This window comes from Gymnoscopelus braueri (assembly GCF_963280865.1).
Source record: "Gymnoscopelus braueri genome assembly, chromosome: 18".
Classification (NCBI taxonomy): Eukaryota; Metazoa; Chordata; class Actinopteri; order Myctophiformes; family Myctophidae; genus Gymnoscopelus; species Gymnoscopelus braueri.
In genome coordinates, this window is record NC_137618.1 from 51,268,153 (window position 1) to 51,288,998 (window position 20,846).

Sequence of the window (20,846 nt, forward strand, 5' to 3'; positions counted from 1 at the left end):
CATTTTGATACCAATACTTTTGTACTTTTACTCAAGTAAATTTAGATTTTCGGTGTACTCTTGTAACAGAGTATTTCTGCATTGCAGTATTGATACTTATACTTAGGTAAAAATAATTAGTATTTTTCCCAACACTGCACACGGTTAGCTGTGTAGCTCATTCCATGAGGGGGCGCTACCCACACGGTTAGCTGTGTAGTTCATTCCATGAGGGGGCGCTACCCACACGGTTAGCTGTGTAGCTCATTCCATGAGGGGGCGCTACCCACACGGTTAGCTGTGTAGCTCATTCCATGAGGGGGCGCTACCCACACGGTTAGCTGTGTAGCTCATTCCATGAACGTACCATCCTTACAGGAATAACAATCCACCAAAATAAAGTTTCCGAACATTGTTTTAGGAGTTTACGTTGTTGCGCGCCCGCGTTGTACACCAAAATTAGCCGATCAACAAGATCAAAAGATTGATTTTTTTTTAAATGAATACAATGTACCTCTTCTGTGATTGGCCACGGCCAGGAAGGTGTGGTTGTGTATGCGGAAGGCCTCCCAGTCCAGGGCAGAGTGGGTCTGGAGGCTCTGGTACCGAACGAACTTCTGACGTCTGGAACTCCATTTATAGATCACTGACATCTCACTGGACGACTCCTTAGAGTTAGCTACCACCAAGTACACCTGACAGAGAGAGAGAGAGAGAGAGAGAGAGAGAGAGAGAGAGAGAGAGAGAGAGAGAGAGAGAGAGAGAGAGAGAGAGTTAGCTACCACCAAGTACACTTGAGAGACAGAGATTTTGGGAAAGTGACACCCACATACAACCACGCCTACAATCACTTAGATCTCTTCTACGATAGTCAGGTTTTTATTTGTTGATGAAATTGTCAATACATTGAGGCATTATAGCTTAGTTTTTACTTAGTTTTTGTCAGTGAAAAAAGGTAATCGATGAACATGTTTCGTCGTAGTTTTAGTCGACACAATTAACAGTGATCGGGTGCAGTTGATGCAACAACGCAACGTTAAGTTATAAACGTGTAATTTAACCAAACTTCAATAGAATACCCCGCCATTCACCATTACGGTTGTTGTGTCCAGGCCCATGCTGCATGCAACAGTGGACAGAGGGATTTGGAGAGGCAGGGGCTGGAATTTCAAAAGGGCACCGAACAATTACCATACTTTTAGGCCCGAAAACCCAAATAACCCAAAAATGTGTCACTGCCTGCTTAATGTCCTTAAAGTCCAACAAGCTTTGAACTTAGCAGATTGGATCTTCCGTTCCAGAGATAATGGCCAAAACATCTTGAAAACGGCCACTTTCGCCGGTTTTCGATTGCCGATTTTCGATTGAGTTTTGGCCATTGTCGCCCATTTATCTTTAATAACACGGGCTAGGAAGGTCGGACGGTGACAAACTAGATACCTGAGTAAAGTTAACTTTGAGCTGCATCCAACATACCGTTGGCCTTACCGTTAGGCCGCTAGGGCAGTCTTTTTGGGGGTAATAGATTTTTTTGGTTTTGTTTTGTTTTTTCTAGTCTGGAGAGGGCACTTTTTTACCGACAGGTAAAAGGGCAGGGGCTCGAGCCCCCTTTCATGTCTATGTGTGCACGTGCCTGAGTGCACCAACATAGCTATCCTGGTGCATATGATTTGCGTTGACGCTTTCTGGAAACGGTGACATCACCGTGTCCATAAAACAATCCATTTGACGTGGTTATGACAGGGTTTTAGAGACAATACAGTTTTGTGATCGGACGAGAGGCCCAAATGTAGAGGAATCAAGAAGGTTTTATGTGTCCCTAACTTACGCACGTACAAGCAGCTTTTCCTAATGTCCACGCTAATGTGGACAGGGCCTTATAAACACCCTTCCCCGGAGAGAATTGTAACGCATCAACCTCCTCAGTTTAACTCAGAATGGTCTTTATTGTCGTCACATGGTTTACAGGTGTAAAACAGAGAGTGAGTGAGTCTATGTTTTACAGTTGAAATAATGTGAGGATCTCAGTGCATTATGAAGTCAACAGGTTATCTGGGCTGTAATTAAGGCACTTTAAATCACTCAGAGAGCCTGCTGAACATCACACAGCATTACGTTGTGTGATTACAAGGATGCTTCAGTCAGAACCACATCAAAGTCTCTCTCTCTCTCTCTCTCTCTCTCTCTCTCTCTCTCTCTCTCTCTCTCTCTCTCTCTCTCTCTCTCTCTCTCTCTCTCTCTCTCTCTCTCTCTCTCTCTCTCTCTCTCTCTCTCTCTCTCTCTCTCTCTCTCTCTCTCACCCGCGCCGGACATTAACCGCTTAGCGTTGGGGTCCTTTCAGTGGATGTAAAGTAACTAGTTACACTTACTCAAGTACTGTACTTAAGTACAATTTTGAGGTATCTTTTATTTTACTGGAGTATTTCCAAAATATAAATTATCATATTATAAAACATATATTAACCACTTCAGCTCTGTTTTATACATAGGCTATTTGAAAATAGCCGATCTACAAGCTTGTAGATCTGCTATTTTCAAATATTTTAGTACTTTTGGTACTTTAAGTAACGATATTCAAAAGAATAATCGTAATAAAACACTGTATATATCATTATATTTTTTGATAAACACAAATTCAATCCTACATACAGTATTACATAATTACTGAAGTGGTCTCAAATTGAGGTCCAGGGACCCCCTGGGTTATTGGGTCTGTAACTCTGAGTGTACACATGGAACCAAATGGACCCTTACAGGTCTGTGACTCTGAGAGTGTACAAATGGAACCAAATGGACCCTTACAGGTCTGTAACTCTGAGTGTACACATGGAACCAAATGGACCCTTACAGGTCTGTGACTCTGAGAATGTACAAATGGAACCAAATGGACCCTTACAGGTCTGTAACTCTGAGTGTACACATGGAACCAAATGGACCCCTACAGGTCTGTAACTCTGAGTGTACACATGGAACCATATGGACCCTTACAGGTCTGTAACTCTGAGAGTGTACACATGGAACCAAATGGACCCTTACAGGTCTGTGACTCTGAGAGTGTACCTTACGGGTCCATCTGTACACTCTCAGTGTAATGGTGTTTGAAATGAAAAACAAACAAAACGACAGCGTGATAAAACCCGGCTCCGGAAACGGTTCTCAAAGTGGGGTCCGGGCACCCCCAGGGGACCTTGAGGGAGTTCCAGGGGGTCCCCAGCTAAAAAATGGATAGGTATAGGAACCAAATGGACCCTTATGGGTCTGTAACTTTGAGTGTACAAATGGAACCAAATGGACCCGTTAGCCATTTGGTTCCATTTGTACACTCTCAGAGTTAAATTAACATTGATTGTACAATATAAATTGGGGTCCCAGAGATAGAAATGGCATTAAAGAGTGAGAGAGTCAGCGCGCTGAAGTCAAGGCACAGACTACTGTGTTGTTGACGGACAACGGATGCACGCTTATGAGAAATAACAAAAATAAACCTGCCAAAACAGTTGCGTGCATTAGCGCAAGATGCCAGATAATAATAATAATGAATCCCCACACCAAGAGAGTAAAAAAATTAAAAACGTTTCAGTCATTATAGTCCGACTTCACTGTAGCCTATAGTAGCCTTTTCATAAATGATATTTGTACTGTCCTGAAAGTTTATAATATTTAGAGAAATTTAAAGTTTCAAATACAAAAGTAGTAGTAGTAGTACTTGTGAATTAGCAAACTGGACATTTAGACTGAATGTTTCCTTTATCCTCATCTTGCGCTAATGCACGCTACAGTTTTGCCAGGTTTTATTTTTGTTGTTTCTCATAAGTGTGCATCTGTTGTCCGTCAACAACACAGCCGTCTGTGCCTTGACTTCAGTGCGCTGACTCTCTCCCCACCCGCCCCCTTGCGCTTCAACAACATGGGAAAAGGCCATTCAAGTCTCAAAGAGTCTCCTACTGAGCCCTCTATTGACCGATGACTCGGTCATCACATCATTGGATATTCAAGCACTCAATCAAAGCCACCTTGTCATTGATGGTGAAACACTTCCAGGCTTTGGCCTCCTGCGTGCTGATGTTCTGGTAGAGATGGAACTTCCCCTCGGTCCATTTATAGATGCCAGAGCCGGGCCTCGAGTCCCTGCAAAGTGACATCATCAAAGAGAGTCCCTGCAAAGTGACATCATCAAAGAGAGTCCCTGCAAAGTGACGTCATCAAAGAGAGTCCCTGCAACGTGACATCATTACAGTCACTGGTTCATCCTCTGGGTCTCTAAAGTCATTTCTCTATGGAGAATAACATTGGGTCGTCTTAGAATCGTCTCATATAAGGATTGTGGTCCAAAAATAAACAAACTGTCCCAGCTCTATTGGGGAGGAGGCTCTGTATTGTTTATACATTACATATAGAGATTAGATAGATAGATAGATAGATAGATAGATAGATAGATAGATAGATAGATAGATAGATAGATAGATAGATAGATAGATAGATAGATAGATATTATATATATAGATATAGATATTGTCTATGAGGTGGCTCTGTATCATTTACCTTAGTCAGTCACTCATATTTGATACAGTCCGTTTCTGGCCAAAATGTCATTAATTTGGTGGCGGTAACATTAGCGTTTTCTCACCGTCAGTCGATGCTTAATATCCATATGAGTCAAACGATATTAAACACGTCAGAATGGGTGGAAAAAAACATGACCCAGGTAGGATGTGTAAATTACGTCAGACTTTGGCACATTATGTGTTGTCACTGCTGTTGTATCCTAAAAACAAAGTAAACAGCAGGATGTATAGTATGTATGTAGTATGTATAGTATGTATATGGTATGTATATAGTTTACAGTTTAGGCATTTAGCAGATACTCTTAATCCAGAGCGATCCAGATACATCATAATACACATAATACATCAAATGCATAAAAATAGTAATCTAATAATAAAGTAATACATAAGTAAACCAATAATCTAATAACTAATAATACATAAGTAAACCAAGAACCTATCATCAGCCTGTACATTGAAACTATACACACTATAGGATGTCAGGCCAACAATCTCTCACTTAACACCGATAAGACCAAAGAAATCATTGTAGACTTTAGGAAGTCCAAAGGTATCCACACCCCCATTTCCATCAAAGGGTCATCTGTCGACATAGTTGATAACTTTAAATTCCTGGGCATACAATCAATCAATCAACTTTATTTAGCAGACACATGGTCCAATAAGAACAAGACACATAAAAACATATAAAAGTACAAAAATATTAGACAGTACAGTCGTAAAACATCAGCTATAAATAAGGCAATCGTACCAGTGTTCCCAGAAAGGAGACTGATAACGAGTATCACTGTGGCAGGGATTGACCAATAATCCAATAATAGAGTTCTGAGACTCATTCAACCGACACATACATTTATAGATTAGATTTCTCCGAAGAGCTTGAAAAGTGCTAATACCCAGGTTGCAGAACAGCTCACTAGCACTGCTCCACCTAGGTTTTCTCATCAGTAGCCGCAAGCAGTCATTATAGGCAACCTGTAGTTTATACAAGCTAGCCTGCTTAAACTTAACCCATAGAGGGGCAGTATATAAGGGAGTACAGTAAGCTCTAAAGAGGTTAGCCTTTACCTCAACAGAACAGAAATTAAATTTCCTCCCCAGCATATTAGCTTGATCATAAAGTGTTCGACGCTGCCTACACATACACATACACATCACAGACACATTCACATGGTCACTCAATACCGAGTACATCCTCAAGAAGGCGCAGCAGCGACTGTACTTTCTGAGGCGCCTTAAAAAATGTGGCTTAAGTACAAAAGGACTAGTGAACTTTTATCGTTGTATAATTGAAAGTGTCTTAACTGGCTGTATCACAGTGTGGTACGGTAACACGACCGCTCAGGACTGCAACAGGTTGCTGAGGACCGTTAAAACAGCAGCTAAAATCATCGGCAGCACATAACTACCCAGTCTCCACAACATCTACATCACTCGCTGTATGAAAAAAGCCCACAACATCATTAAAGACACCAGCCATCCCGCAAATACCCTGTTCAAACAACTCCCTTCCAAAAAACGCTACCAGAGCATCAAATCTCGCACCACCCGTCTCAGTAACAGTTTCTTCCCCCAGGCAGTCAGGCTGCTGAACAGCTGACCTTGAACTGTTTTGCACTGTATTGTCATTCACTTGCACTTTATTTGTGTTTTTGTCTTTTTCTTTGCACTATAGGCCTAGATGTCCTGTGTATGTAAGACTGAGAATGCTCTGAGCAAAATAATTTTCATTGTATTTATACTTGTATCTATACATATGACAAATAAACCTGAACTGAACTGAACTGAATAACACGCTATCTATAACTATATAACTATAACTATATAAACTATACACACTATAGGATGTTAGGCCAACAATGACCTGGCATCTGTCTACATAACACGCTATCTAAGTTACATTTTAGCCTTTGCATAATCCTGCAAGGTCGTCAAGGCTAGGACAAGTGCTACGGGCTGAGGTGGAGGCTGAAGAGGTGAGTCTTCAGATTACGGCAGAAGATTGGGAGTGAGTCTGCAGTTCTATAGTATTGTTACGACCTGGCTCATAGGCCATAACAACAAGGAGGAAGACACGGAAATTCTTTAATTCACTCCACTGCAACCCCCTACAGATCTGGTCTATGGTAATTTATATAGACCAGATCTGTAGGGGGCTCAGTGGAGTAAATAAAATAATTTCTGCCCATAAAGTGTATTATACAGAGAAGGTGGTGTGCTGAGAGGCTTCCCATCCTGGAGAATAGACTTTAAACAACACAAAACAGCCTTCGTTTCGGTGAGTTGTGAAGTGGTTTTGTTTATTTTTACTACAGTTGGAGCCTCACAGGGCTGTGGAATTCCTTGTCTATAGACGAATCCACAGACGCGCTGCCTGTAGCTGCTTGTAGGCGGCCATTGCTGCGGTGTCGCGTCCGCGGAGCGTTGACACCGCAGCAATGGCTGCGCCCAGGGCAGCGCTCCGTGGATTCGTGTATAAGCAGAGCCGAGCGCCTGACAGAGTGTTAGAGAGAACTCACTAACGCTCTGGACCAGGGCTAGTGTATAGTAGTAGCTAGTATAGCTAGTATATAGTATGTATATAGTATGTATATAGTATGTATAGGATATACAGACTACCTGTTGGCTGTGGCCATAAAGAGACCAGCTGAGGGAATGGAGAAGACCTCTACATCAAAGGTCTCTGAGTTCGTATACAGATCCTGGTAGTCCTCTAAATAGTCTAGACGCTCCTTCTCTGGAGAGGAGAGGAGAGGAGAGGAGAGGAGAGGAGAGGAGAGGAGAGGAGAGGAGAGGAGGAGTTTTGGTCAGCAGGGAGTGTTGGGAGGGAGGAGTAGAAGGAAGGCTCTATACGTCCTCCCGGTGGGGGCTTCTCACTGGCAGGTGAGTCATTAGGATACAACAGCAGTGACAACACAGACATGTGTGTGGGGAGGAATTCATTGGCATAACGACTAAATTGGGGAATAAAAGGGGTAAAAAGCTAAAACATCACACAAGCATCCAAGGCTACTGTCATGTTGGGATTTCCCAGATATTAACAAAGAGGCTAGCACCAAGGGGCTAGCACCGAGACGCTAGCACCGAGAGGCTAGCACTAAGGGGCTAGCACCGAGACGCTAGCACCGAGAGGCTAGCACTAAGGGGCTAGCACCAAGGGGCTAGCACCGAAAGGCTAGCACCGAGAGGCTAGCGCTAAGGGGCTAGCACCGAGGGGCTAGCACCGAGAGGCTAGCACCAAGGGGCTAACACCAAGGGGCTAGCACCGAGAGGCTAGCACCGAGGGGCTAATACCGAGGGGCTAGCACCGAGGGGCTAGCACCGAGAGGCTAGCACCGAGGGGCTAATACCGAGGGGCTAGCACCGAGGGGCTAGCACCGAGGGGCTAATACCGAGGGGCTAGCACCGAGGGGCTAGCACCGAGAGGCTAGCACCGAGGGGCTAGCACCAAGGGGCTAGCACCAAGGGGCTAGCACCAAGGGGCTAGTATTCGGTTGTAAATTGAGGCTATATAGGAAGTGACAGTTCCTATGAATGACTAGCACCAAGGGGCTAGCACCGAGAGGCTAGCACCGAGGGGCTAATACAGAGGGGCTAGCACCGAGGGGCTAGCACCGAGAGGCTAGCACCGAGGGGCTAATACCGAGGGGCTAGCACCGAGGGGCTAGCACCGAGAGGCTAGCACCGAGGGGCTAGCACCAAGGGGCTAGCACCAAGGGGCTAGTATTCGGGTTGTAAATTGAGGCTATATAGGAAGTGACAGTTCCTATGAATGACTAGCACCAAGGGGCTAGCACCGAGAGGCTAGCACCGAGGGGCTAATACAGAGGGGATAGCACCGAGGGGTTAGCACCGAGGGGCTAGCACCGAGAGGCTAGCACAGAGGGGCTAGCACCGAGGGGCTAGCACCGAGGGGCTAGCACCGAGGGGCTAGCACCGAGAGGCTAGCACCGAGGGGCTAGCACCGAGGGGCTAGCACCAAGAGGCTAGCACCGAGGGGCTAGCACCGAGAGGCTAGCACCGAGGGGCTAATACAGAGGGGCTAGCACCAAGGGGCTAGCACCGAGAGGCTAGCACCGAGGGGCTAGCACCGAGAGGCTAGCACCGAGGGGCTAATACCGAGGAGCTAATACCGAGGGGCTAGCACCGAGGGGCTAATACCGAGGGGCTAATACCGAGGGGCTAGCACTAAGGGGCTAATACCGAGAGGCTAGCACCGAGGGGCTAGCACCAAGGGGCTAGCACCGAGAGGCTAGCACCGAGGGGCTAATACCGAGGGAGTAGCACCGAGAGGCTAGCACCGAGGGGCTAGCACCAAGGGGCTAGCACCGAGGGGCTAGCACCAAGGGGCTAGCACGAGAGGCTAGCACCGAGGGGTTAGCACCGAGGGGCTAGCACCAAGGGGCTAGTATTCGGGTTGTAAATTGAGGCTATATAGGAAGTGACAGTTCCTATGAATGGCCTGTAGTCTCGCTGTTTCACCCCTGCTGGTGTCAGAAGCAATTAGGCTCTGTTCAAGCGGATCGGTTTTTGCCGAACTTTACAGTTGATTTTATGACCTTAATAAACATTGTCATGAATATAATTATGCTTCCAGTCGCTAGTTTAACAAAACGCATGTCTATGATATCAACGTTAATAATGACATGTTGTTATGGTGCTCACCCTGTAGCAGGGGGATCCATGCCTGTCCATCACAGACCAGCAGACCTTTCTTCTGGCTGTCCAACCACAGCTGTCCCTGATCTCCTCTGGAGCATGGAGGCTGATCACCCAATGTGACACGAACTTCTGCTTCTGAGGAGAGGAGAGGAAGAGGAAGAGGAAGAGGAAGAGGGAGAGGGAGAGGAGAGGAGAGGAGAGGAGAGGAGAGGAGAGGAGAGGAGAGGAGAGGAGAGGAGAGGAGAGGAGAGGAGAGGAGGAGATGGGAGGAGAGGAGGAGATGGGAGGAGAGGAGAGGAGGGGGGAGAGGAGGAGATGGGAGGAGAGGACAGGAGGAGAGGAGAGGAGAGGAGGAGATGGTAGGAGAGGAGAGGAGAGGAGGAGATGGTAGGAAAGGAGAGGAGAGGGGAGGAGAGGAGAGGAGGATGGGACCACATCATATATGATCTGGTCTAAAAGTGTCATTTCACCTGTTTAAACTCAGACCAAATAGTTAAACAGTGAAATGGCCGCGGCCCTCAAAATATTAGTTTGAACCTCAATGAGTCTATTTTTAAAAGATCTCCACCAATCAAAGAGCTTAAGCATCTAGAATCTAGATGCGTCACGGCTGGATTTAAGCAAAAACAACAAAAGAGAATCTAGATTCTAGATTCTCTTTTGTTGTTTTTGCTTAAATCCAGCCGTGACGCTCTGCCAAGATGGCCGGCCTGCTGCCAAAACCACATGTCTGCCTGCCTGCTGTCACATGTTGACCTTGGATTCCATTCAAACTAATTAAAAGAAACAGAAGATAATATAATTGCTTAAGTGTGTAACTTTCTTGCAAGTGAACTTAGCGGGCGGCTAGACGGCTGAGAAGAACAGAACACGGAGCCAGAGTGTTTGTGTTGGAGACCTCTTCCATTTCCAGAAGCCACCATCAACTAATCACATCTGTGGTTATTAAGCCATTCAACACGGGAACGCATCTGTGTCATTTGAAGATTTATTTGGGCTATTCAAAAAATAGCAGATCTACAAGCTCATAGCGCTATGAGCTTATAGATCCGCTGTTTTTTTTTTACACCCCCATCTCAAAATATGTTGTTCCAGGGACCCCCCAGAAGCACAGATCGGAGTTAAAAATGTTCACTTTAAAACATAATATACTGTATATTTTTTTGATTTGCACACATTTTCCACGATTTACTGCCACGCTATGAGCTTGTGTATCTGCTATTTTTGAATAGCCAAAGATTCTAAAAACGCCTTCTAAAAGTTTTCCGAAAAACTCCAAATATGTATTAAAAAATTACAAAAAAAAAGTAGTTGCTATATATACTGTACATAGCAACAAGGACCCCCAAAAGGGGTTCCCGTCCCAGTGGCGGAGCGTCCGGGGAGGCCAGGGAGGCGGCCGCCTACGGGCCCGCGACCCTGGAGGGCCCGGGCCGTCAGATAATAAATCGGTAAAATCTGACAAAAATAAGAATTAAACAACATAACCCTAACCTAACCCTACCCTAACCCTGAAACCGAAATAAAGTGACAAAAAGCCCCCCAAAAAGTGACCGAATCCGCCCAAAATCCGCAAAATTTGGCGCGCGCGCACGTGCGTGCATGCGCAGGGGGGGCCTGATCACTGTGCTGTGCCTCCCGGCCCGGCTTTGAGTTGTTCCGCCACTGTCCCGTCCTGAAAGGTATCGTTAGAAATAGGGGTTCCCGCCCAAAACGGGTTAAGTATCATTTATAGTCTGACGTAAGGAGACGTAACGAGCGCCGACGCTCCTTACGTTGTCTGTTTTGTCTCCCCCTCCGTTACCTGCGGCTCCAGTATTTCCTTCCGTGCGATCAACATTCACCGCCAGGCCGACGTGTACGTTGCCTGTAGTACCATTGGCGCCCGTTGGCAGTATAAGGAAAAAAAGTTTTCCTCAGAGCCTCTTTCTCCAAAAAAAGACCCACGTTGGTGGAAGTACTTGAGTAAATGTACTTAATTACTTAGACCAATACCCGACCCGTCGATCCACGGTCCGTGACAAAATGAACCCAGCCATTCCCTAAACACACACACAAATAATATAGCACAGTGCAGTAGGGGTCGAAACTCACGTTTTGTAGACAACCATTGTTTTTGTCTAGTTTGTAGACTAGTTTGTGTCTTCTATTGCGTTGTTTTGGCACGATAGTTAGTTAGTTCATGTTAGCGCTGTTGCCAGGTTTTGTGAGAGAAATAAGCAACCAGGTCTATGAAAACAAGCCCAAAAGAATCCACTAGGCCACATCACATGAAAATAGCAGATCTACAATATATATTTGAGAATCACTGGTTTAAATAATAATTGGCCCAAATAAGCAACTACACTTTAGAAACAAGCCCAAATAAAACCGCAACTACCAATGTTTGTTTACAAGCAACGTTACAGAAAAATAAGCCCAAAGTCGCTTATAATAAGCGGACATGGCAACACTTCCAACACTTAATAGCTTGCAACTGCCATCTAGTGGATTACCAAACATAGACATCATTGTTCTACAAGAGACATGGCACAGAGGGGACGGCCCCACTGGCTGTCCTACTGGCTACAGAGAACTCGTGGTACCATCTACAAAGCTGGCAGGAGTCACCCAGGTAAGGGACTCTGGAGGTATGCTAATATGGTACAAATCAGAACTAATCCACGCCATTAAGCTAGTCAAAACTGGAACTTCTTCCATCTGGCTAGAAATAAACAAGGAACTTACCACAACCGAAAAAAAATTCTACCTGTGTGCCACCTACATCCCCCCAATTGAATCCCCTTACTTTACAGAGGACTTTTTCCCCACACTAGAAGAGGATATCAGCCGTTTCCAGGCACACGGTCACATTGTAATTTGTGGAGACCTAAATGCCAGAACAGGACAAGGGCCTGACACCCTCAACACACAGGGAAACAAACACTTACCAGGAGGGGGAAACATCAGCTCCCCAACATGTCCCCCGAGATACAATCACGACAAAACAACAAACAAACATCGGTCACAACTGCTACAGCTCTGTCGCTCACTGGGTCTGTACATCGTTAACGGTAGACTCCGAGGGGACTCCTTCGTTAGATATACATACAGCTCATCCCTGGGAAACAGCACGGTAGATTACTTTATCACGGACATAAACCTGGCATCGCTCAGAGCGGTCAGCCCGCAAACACCCCTGTCAGACCACAACAGAACCACAGCCTATCTAAACAGATCAACACACAGACACAAAGAACAAACGCCAAACAAACTACATACTATAAGAAAACGTTACAAATGGAATGAACATAGCGCAGAAGCTTTCCAAAATGCTATTAGGCAAAAACAAGTCCAATCACAACTGGATCAGTTCCTAGAAAAAACCTTTGAAGAAAACAGTGAAAGTGTAAACAGGGCAGTAGAAGGCCTCAATCATATATTTGAACTAACAGCCTCACTAGCAAACCTAAAAGTATCAAACAGGAAAGCCAGATTTTTTTTTGAGAATGACAAATGGTACGACAATGACTGCAATAATCTCAGGAAAAAATTAAGGAAACTATCAAACCAAAAACACAGAGACCCAGACAACCACAACACACGTCTCAAATATGGGGAAACACTGAAACAATACAAGAAAACAGTAAGAGAAAAAAGAGATCAACATGTTAGAAACCAACTGCAAGATATCGAGGATTCCATACAGTTTCTGGGAAAACTGGAACAGACTTAACTCTCTCAGTGCCAAGCCCCGAGTTATCCCGAGTTTTATGGTTATACCCTCAGTGCCAGAACGAGAAATCCTGAGTAAAAAAAATAATACATATATATATATATATATATATATATATATATATATATATATATATATATATATAAATATATATATATATGTATATATATATATATATATATATATTTTTTTTTTTTGAAAAAAAGTGTTCAGAACCCAAGATATCATTATCTGAAGATTTGCAGCTCCACCCACTCTTTGTTTAATCTATAACTGAAAAGGGCTGTATCTCGCTTCCTAAGCACTTTTTTTTTTCTTTGAAAAAACTAAAATAAATTGCTGGCAAAGTTCGCAATAATTTTTTTATTTTATTGGCAGTGAAAGAGTTGTTAATAAGCTAAAACAGGACGAACTACCCATCCAAAATGGAGATATATGGGTGAACCATTTTTCTAGCCTCTTTGGCCCAATCGAGAAGAACAAAGAGCAAAAACAAATAAAAGATAAACTACAAAACCTAGAGTCAGCCGTAAAAGACTACCAGAATCCACTAGATTCCCAAATCAACCTAAAAGAACTACAAGACAAAATAAAAACACTTAAAACCAAGAAGGCAGACGGTTAATGAAATGATAAAATTCACCGACCTCAAATTCCAAATGGCCATACTAAAACTCCTAAATATCGAGCTCAGCTCTGGGATCTTCCCCGGCACATGGAATCAAGGGCTGATAACGCCACTCCACAAAAGTGGAGTACAAATATGACCCAAATAACTACCGCGGGATCTGTGTAAACAGCAACCTCGGAAAGATCCTCTGCATGATCCTCAACCACAGAATTCTAAACTTCCTCACAGAAAGCAATGTCTTGAGCAAATCACAAATTGGCTTTCTACCAAAATATCGCACAACAGACCACATTTACACTCTAAACACCCTAATTGACAACCAAATAAACAAAAACAAAAGCTAATTATTCTCCTGCTTTGTCGACTTCAAAAAAGCATTCGATTCAATTTGGCACGAGGGTCTTATGTACAAACTGTTGGAAAGTGGTATTGGGGGGAAAACCTATGACATCATAAAATCAGTGTACACTAACAACAAATGTGCAGTTAAAATAGGCGAAAAGCACACAGACTTTTTCCCCTAAAGCCGAGGAGTTAGACAGGGATGCAGCCTGAGTCCAACACTCTTCAACATATATATCAACGAATTAGCAAAAACGTTAGAACAGTCTACAGCTCCAGGCATCCCCTTGGCAAACACAGAAATCAAATGCTTACTTTTCGCAGATGACCTGCTGCTGCAGTCTCCAACCAAGGAAGGACTACAGCAGCAACTTGATCTCCTACACAAATTCTCCCAGACATGGGCCCTGACAGTGAACCTAACTAAGACTAAAATCATGATATTTCAAAAAAGATCCAGCCGCCAAAACATCAATTTTTCCTAAATACAATCCCACTAGAACAAACAAAAAACTATACCTACCTTGGCCTAAACATCAGCAGCACAGGGAACTACAACCAAGCTGTAAAGGACCTGAGAGACAAGGCAAGAAGGGCATTCTATGCTATCAAAAGAAACATCAAAATAGACATCCCAATTAAAACCTGGCTTAAAATACTGGACTCTGTGATAGAACCAATTTCCCTCTATGGTTGTGAGATCTGGGGACCATTAGCAAACCAGAGAGCACTTAAGTTCTACAACCACCTAAAAGAAAGCGACCTAGATGCACTCCATAACAAGGCACTCACACACAGCGAAACTCTAGAGAGATGCCCCCTCAGCCAGCTAGCCCTGGAACTCCGGGCACAAACACAAACAGAGCCACGAGATAGAAAACCCATTGGACTAAACCAAATTATAAAACAGCAAAAACCTGACACATTGGAAAGAAGCAACACAAAAGCAGAGTAAACTAGAATGCTATCTGGCCCTAAACAGAGAATACGCAGTGGCAGAATACCTGAGCACCGTGACCGACCCAAAACAAAGAAAAATCTTAACTAGGTACAGACTCAGTGAGCACAGTCTTGCGATCGAGAAAGGTCGTCACAGGCAGACCTGTATCCCGAGAGAAGACAGACTATGCACAAATTGCACACAAAATGAAGTGGAAACCGAGCTACACTTCCTAACCGTCTGTCCATTGTACCAAGACATCAGAGACACATACTTCCCACAGATTACAACCACACACAGAGATTTTGAAAACATGACCAATGACAAAAAACTGTGCTTGGCGAAGTACAACAATGTGCAAACACAGCAGCAAGATTTGTGAGTTGCTGTGATAGGAGAAGGATATCAAACGGAACACAACCACCCTAAAGACTAATCATTGTGTATATTCCTGCACTATACCTGCACCCAGTGATCTTGGTACATAGAAATTGATCTATTGAAGATTCTGACTTTCAAATGTACATATTTTTTGTTTTGATTGTATTGCTGTATTGTTGTATTGTGCTTTCTGCTTTGGCAATGTAAACGTATGTTTTCTCATGCCAATAAAGCCCTTTGAATTGAATTGAATTGAATTGGATTAATAGTTGTACGACGCCTCAACGTCACAAGACATCCCTCACACCCTGACGCACGTTAAAGACCCATCTAGGGACTTTGAACGGCCCTTTAATGGGATAAACCAGTGGTTTTCAACCAGTGGTCCTTGAGGGAGTACCAGGGGGTCCCCAGCAAAATTAAGTTAATAGCGTCACAATCATTTTTAACCACTTAGCTTTGGCTATTCAAAAATAGCAGATATACAAGCTCATAGCGCGGCACCGAGTGCCGCGCTATGAGCTTGTAGATCTGCTATTTTTGAAAAACCTTGAAAAAGTGTGCATATTTTAGAATATTTATATTTTTTAAAGCGAAAATTAAATGATATCTTTGCTTCTGGGGTTCCCTGGCACAAAACATTTTCAAATGGGGGTCCGCGGCCAAATTTATATCAATTTAGGGGTCCTTGGCATGAAAAAGGTTGAAAACCACTGGGATAAACAATGGGAAGTGACTCATACAAGCTTCACTGTTGTCTTTTAGCAGCGGAACACTTTGCTAGTCATACAGCTGCTTTGATGAGACAGAAAGATGACTGCCATTCATTCTGCTTCAGGCTATATTATGAAACGTGTTTATCACTTTATTAGGCTTTACAAGACACAGGGCTTTTAGCTCAAAATAATTAATGAAGAGACAGACAGACAGACAGACAGACAGACAGACAGACAGACAGACAGACAGACAGACAGACAGACAGACAGACAGACAGACAGACAGACAGACAGACAGATAGACAGACAGACAGAGTGCACATGCTTCATACACTGTGGTGGGAAAAGTACTGAAGTAAAAGTAAAAGAAGCAATACCACAATATAAAAATACTCTGTTACAAGTAAAAGACCTGTGTTCAAAATGTTACTTGAGTAAAAGTACCAAAGTATTGGCATCAAAATATGCTTTAAGTACCAAAAGTAAAAGTACTAAAATGTTTCAAAATAGCAGATCTACAAGCTCACAACGCGTCACGATGGGACGCGTTGTGAGCTTGTAGATCGGCTATTTTCAAATAGCCTAGGTATGTATGTAGGTAGGTATGTATGTTTTATAATATAATAATTTATATCTGCAAAGTAACTAGTAACTAAAGCAGTGGTTCTCTAACTCCATTTTAATAAACTGGCCACAAAAAGTTTGGAAACGTAACTTTGGTCGATTATTTCTCCCCTTCAATAATACAAATTGCCATTTTTCATATTTTTTTCCCCGTTGATTAGTCATCTTTACAACGAGGTACAGCTTGCAGGGATCGGGCATTCGTGGAATGAGCAACGCAGCTAAACGTGTGGGTATAGCGCCCCCCAAATAAATTGCCAAAATCCCCCAATATGCCTCTGTTGGTAATCGCTCTCGTTTTGAGCCACCTGCCAGCAAAGCATAGTTCTACAAATGAATACATACATGTAGTTTTATAAACACATACATGTGTAGTTATATAAAATATATATAACTACACATATGTATGTGTTCATATAATTACACATCTATTCATTTAATGAATAGATACATATGTGTAGTTATATAAATGAATAAATACATATGTGTAGTTATATAGATGAATAGATACATATGTGTAGTTATATAAATGAATAGATACACACATACACGCTCTGTACAGACATGTCAGAGTCTGTCAACACTGTTCCTGGTGCTCAAGAAGGGTGACCTCATCCTGTTGTCATAGTAACATGCATGAAGTTAGTCATACACCCCTGTCAATCACGCACACACACACACAAAAAGACACTCTTCAGTGACTTCACGGCTAGAGTTACAGAGTTGCTGTAACCATCACAGCCGCTTGTTTGTAGCCTAAACACGCACACGCACACACACACACACACACACACACACACACACACACACACACACACACACACACACACACACACACACACACACACACACACACACACACACACACACAGAACTCTGAGAACGTTTCAACACAAACCAACACCTGCTCCTTTGGACTATTTCAAAAAGTCCTTCCTGTTTTATTAGACACCCTGCTCTCTGCTCACCAAGGTGACTAACGCAATACACACGTATTGTGAGATTGTAGATCGGCTATTTCCGGGCAATGAACACATTGGTGTAGACTAGAAGGAAATACTAGCAGACCCGGTGTAGAGCCTGGGGGTACTCCGGTAAACCAAGTAGACAGGGTTTAACCCTTTAAAACCGGGAAAGCATCTGTGTGTAATTCTTAGATTTCTTTGGCTATTCAAAAATAGCAGATCTACAAGCTCATAGCGCGGCACTGAGTGCAATATAGAAATACTCTGTTACAAGTAAAAGTCCGGAAATCGTGAAAATGTGTGCAAAACTGCAAATCTTTGAAAAAAAAAAAAAAAAATTAAAGAATATATATATATATATATATATATATATATATATATATATATATATGTATATATATATGTATACATCAGCATTTGTAGAATCCCCCAGAAGCAAGGATTTGAGTTACAAATGTTCGCTTTAAAAAACATAATGTATTCAAAGATGTGCACACATAAAAAAAAAATATATATATATATATCTAATGATATAATCGGAGAATTGACTTCCGCCGCTGACGCCACACCCACTCCATTCATTTGGACCTCTCGCCGCTGACGCCATACCCACAGCATTGATGTGGACTAAACACAACAACTATATGACATGTCACCACAAAACCAGCCACAACGTGCACACTGAATTTACGGGTGACGTAGGGTACTTCTCATTGGTCACTACACATTTGCCTCCACGGAACTTAATTCTACTCACCACATTACGACCACACCGGACGGGGAAACACTTTCGCACCGTTTACCGTCAACCGAACGCCGACGGCCACAGCCGAAACAACACGAAGCGGTGGCCATTGAAATCAGCGTCCTGCTCCACACACACATTCTTCCACTTCATTGCACCGTGTCTTCTGCTTCCAGGCTCCATTTAGGTCAGTACAATGCTAATAAATTAACGCTCTACCTCAAAACCACACGATTCTCCGTTTAGTGTTTCATTAGCGCGAGCGTGGAAAAAAACAACATTTCGGGTACACCATTTTGTTCCCTTTAGCGTGAGCACGGAGAATCAACGTTGCCAGGTTGCGCGCGAGAAATAAGCAATCGGGTCTGTGAATTTTCCTCCATTTGCCTCCATTCCTCCTCGCTCAAAGTCGCTTACAAGTCGCTTACAACAACAGGACATGGCAACACTGGCCTCTAAGAGAGAGCGAGCCACGGGGAGCGAAAGAGAGAGAGAGAAAGAGAGAGACAGGCACAGATTTGGGTTCGCGTGCGATGTGTGTGTGTGTGTGTGTGCGTGTGCGTGTGCGTGTGCGGGGGGGGGGGGGGGGGTTCGTGACGCGACCGAACGTGTGCGGTGTGGGGGGAGGCTGACGACGACGTAATAATAATAACAAATATAGCTGCAAGCAGCGATAAGCGGTTTCGAGGGATAAGGCAGAGACAGGAAGAGGCAGGCAGACAGGCAGACAGTGAGTCCCTCCCTCTCTCTCTCTCTCCCCCTCTCTCCCTCTCCCCCTCTCTCCCTCTCTCCCTCTCTCTCTCTCCCCCTCTCTCCCTCTCCCCCTCTGTCGTGTCTCTCTCTCCCTCTCCCCCTCTGTCTCTCTCCCCCTCTCCCCTCTCTCCCTCTCTCCCTCTCTCCCTCTCCCCAGACAGACAGACAGGCAGACAGACAGTGAGAGAGTGAGAGAAAAGGCAGACAGTGAGAGAGTGAGAGAGAGGCAGACAGGCAGACAGACAGGCAGAGAGAGACAGAGTGAGAGAGACAGAGTGAGACAGACAGACAGACAGACAGACAGACAGACAGACAGACAGACAGACAGACAGACAGACAGACAGACAGACAGACAGACAGACAGACAGACAGACAGACAGTGACAGAGTGAGAGAGAGGCAGACAGACAGACTGGCAGGCAGACAGTGACAGAGTGAGAGAGAGGCAGACAGGCAGACAGGCAGACAGTGACAGAGTGAGAGAGAGGCAGACAGGCAGACAGACAGACAGACAGACAGTGACAGAGTGAGAGAGAGGCAGACAGGCAGACAGTGACAGAGTGAGAGAGAAGCAGACAGGCAGACAGGCAGACAGACAGACAGACAGTGACAGAGTGAGAGAGGCAGACAGGCAGACAGTGACAGAGTGAGAGAGAGGAAGACAGGCAGACAGACAGGCAGACAGACAGACAGACAGTGACAGAGTGAGAGAGAGGCAGACAGGCAGACAGTGACAGAGTGAGAGAGAGGCAGACAGGCAGACAGACAGTGACAGAATGAGAGAGAGGCAGACAGGCAGACAGGCAGACAGTGACAGAGTGAGAGAGAGGCAGACAGGCAGACAGACAGGGACAGAGTGAGAGAGAGGGAGACAGGCAGACAGTAGTGACAGAGTGAGAGAGAGGCAGACAGGCAGACAGTGACAGAGTGAGAGAGAGGCAGACAGGCAGACAGTGACAGAGTGAGAGAGAGGCAGACAGACAGACAGACAGTGACAGAGTGAGAGAGAGGCAGACAGGCAGACAGGCAGACAGACAGACAGTGACAGAGTGAGAGAGAGGCAGACAGGCAGAAAGACAGGCAGACAGTGACAGAGTGAGAGAGAGGCAGACAGGCAGACAGTGATAGAGTGAGAGAGAGGCAGACAGGCAGACAGTCAAAGAGTGAGAGAGAGGCAGACAGGCAGACAGTGACAGAGTGAGAGACAGGCAGACAGTCACAGAGTGAGAGAGAGGCAGACAGGCAGACAGACAGACAGACAGTGACAGAGTGAGAGAGAGGCAGACAGGCAGACAGTGACAGAGTGAGAGACAGGCACACAGGCAGACAGTGACAGAGTGAGAGAGAGGCAGACAGGCAGACAGTGACAGAGTGAGAGAGAGGCAGACAGGCAGACAGTGACAGAGTGAGAGAGAGGCAGACAGTCAGACAGGCAGACAGTGACAGAGTGAGAGAGAGGCAGACAAGCAGACAGGCAGACAGTGACAGAGTGAGAGAGAGGCAGACAGGCAGACAGTGACAGAGTGAGAGAGAGGCAGACAGGCAGACAGACAGTCACAGAGTGAGAGAGAGGCAGACAGTGACAGAGTGAGAGAGAGGCAGACAGGCAGACAGGCAGACAGTGACAGAGTGAGAGAGAAGCAGACAGGCAGACAGAAAGGCAGACAGACAGTGACAGAGTGAGAGAGAGGCAGACAGGCAGACAGACAGACAGACAGTGTGAGAGTGAGTGAGAGAGAGGCAGACAGGCAGACAGACAGTCAAAGAGTGAGAGAGAGGCAGAGAGTGACAGAGTGAGAGAGAGGCAGACAGGCAGACAGGCAGACAGT

General features: G+C 44.6%; 1 protein-coding gene across 1 annotated transcript in view; it reads right to left on the reverse strand.

Moving 5' to 3' along the window:
* LOC308073412 (thrombospondin-type laminin G domain and EAR repeat-containing protein-like) overlaps positions 1 to 20,846 on the reverse strand; it is a 134,911-nt gene that overhangs the window by 26,115 nt on the left and 87,950 nt on the right. Inside the window, exons 6-9 of the mRNA XM_080412285.1 lie at positions 9,210 to 9,341; positions 7,164 to 7,281; positions 3,993 to 4,107; positions 494 to 674 (exon numbers count right to left, since the gene is read on the reverse strand). Coding sequence (XP_080268411.1) covers positions 494 to 674; positions 3,993 to 4,107; positions 7,164 to 7,281; positions 9,210 to 9,341 — 546 coding nt within the window. The remainder of the gene's footprint in view (positions 1 to 493; positions 675 to 3,992; positions 4,108 to 7,163; positions 7,282 to 9,209; positions 9,342 to 20,846) is intronic.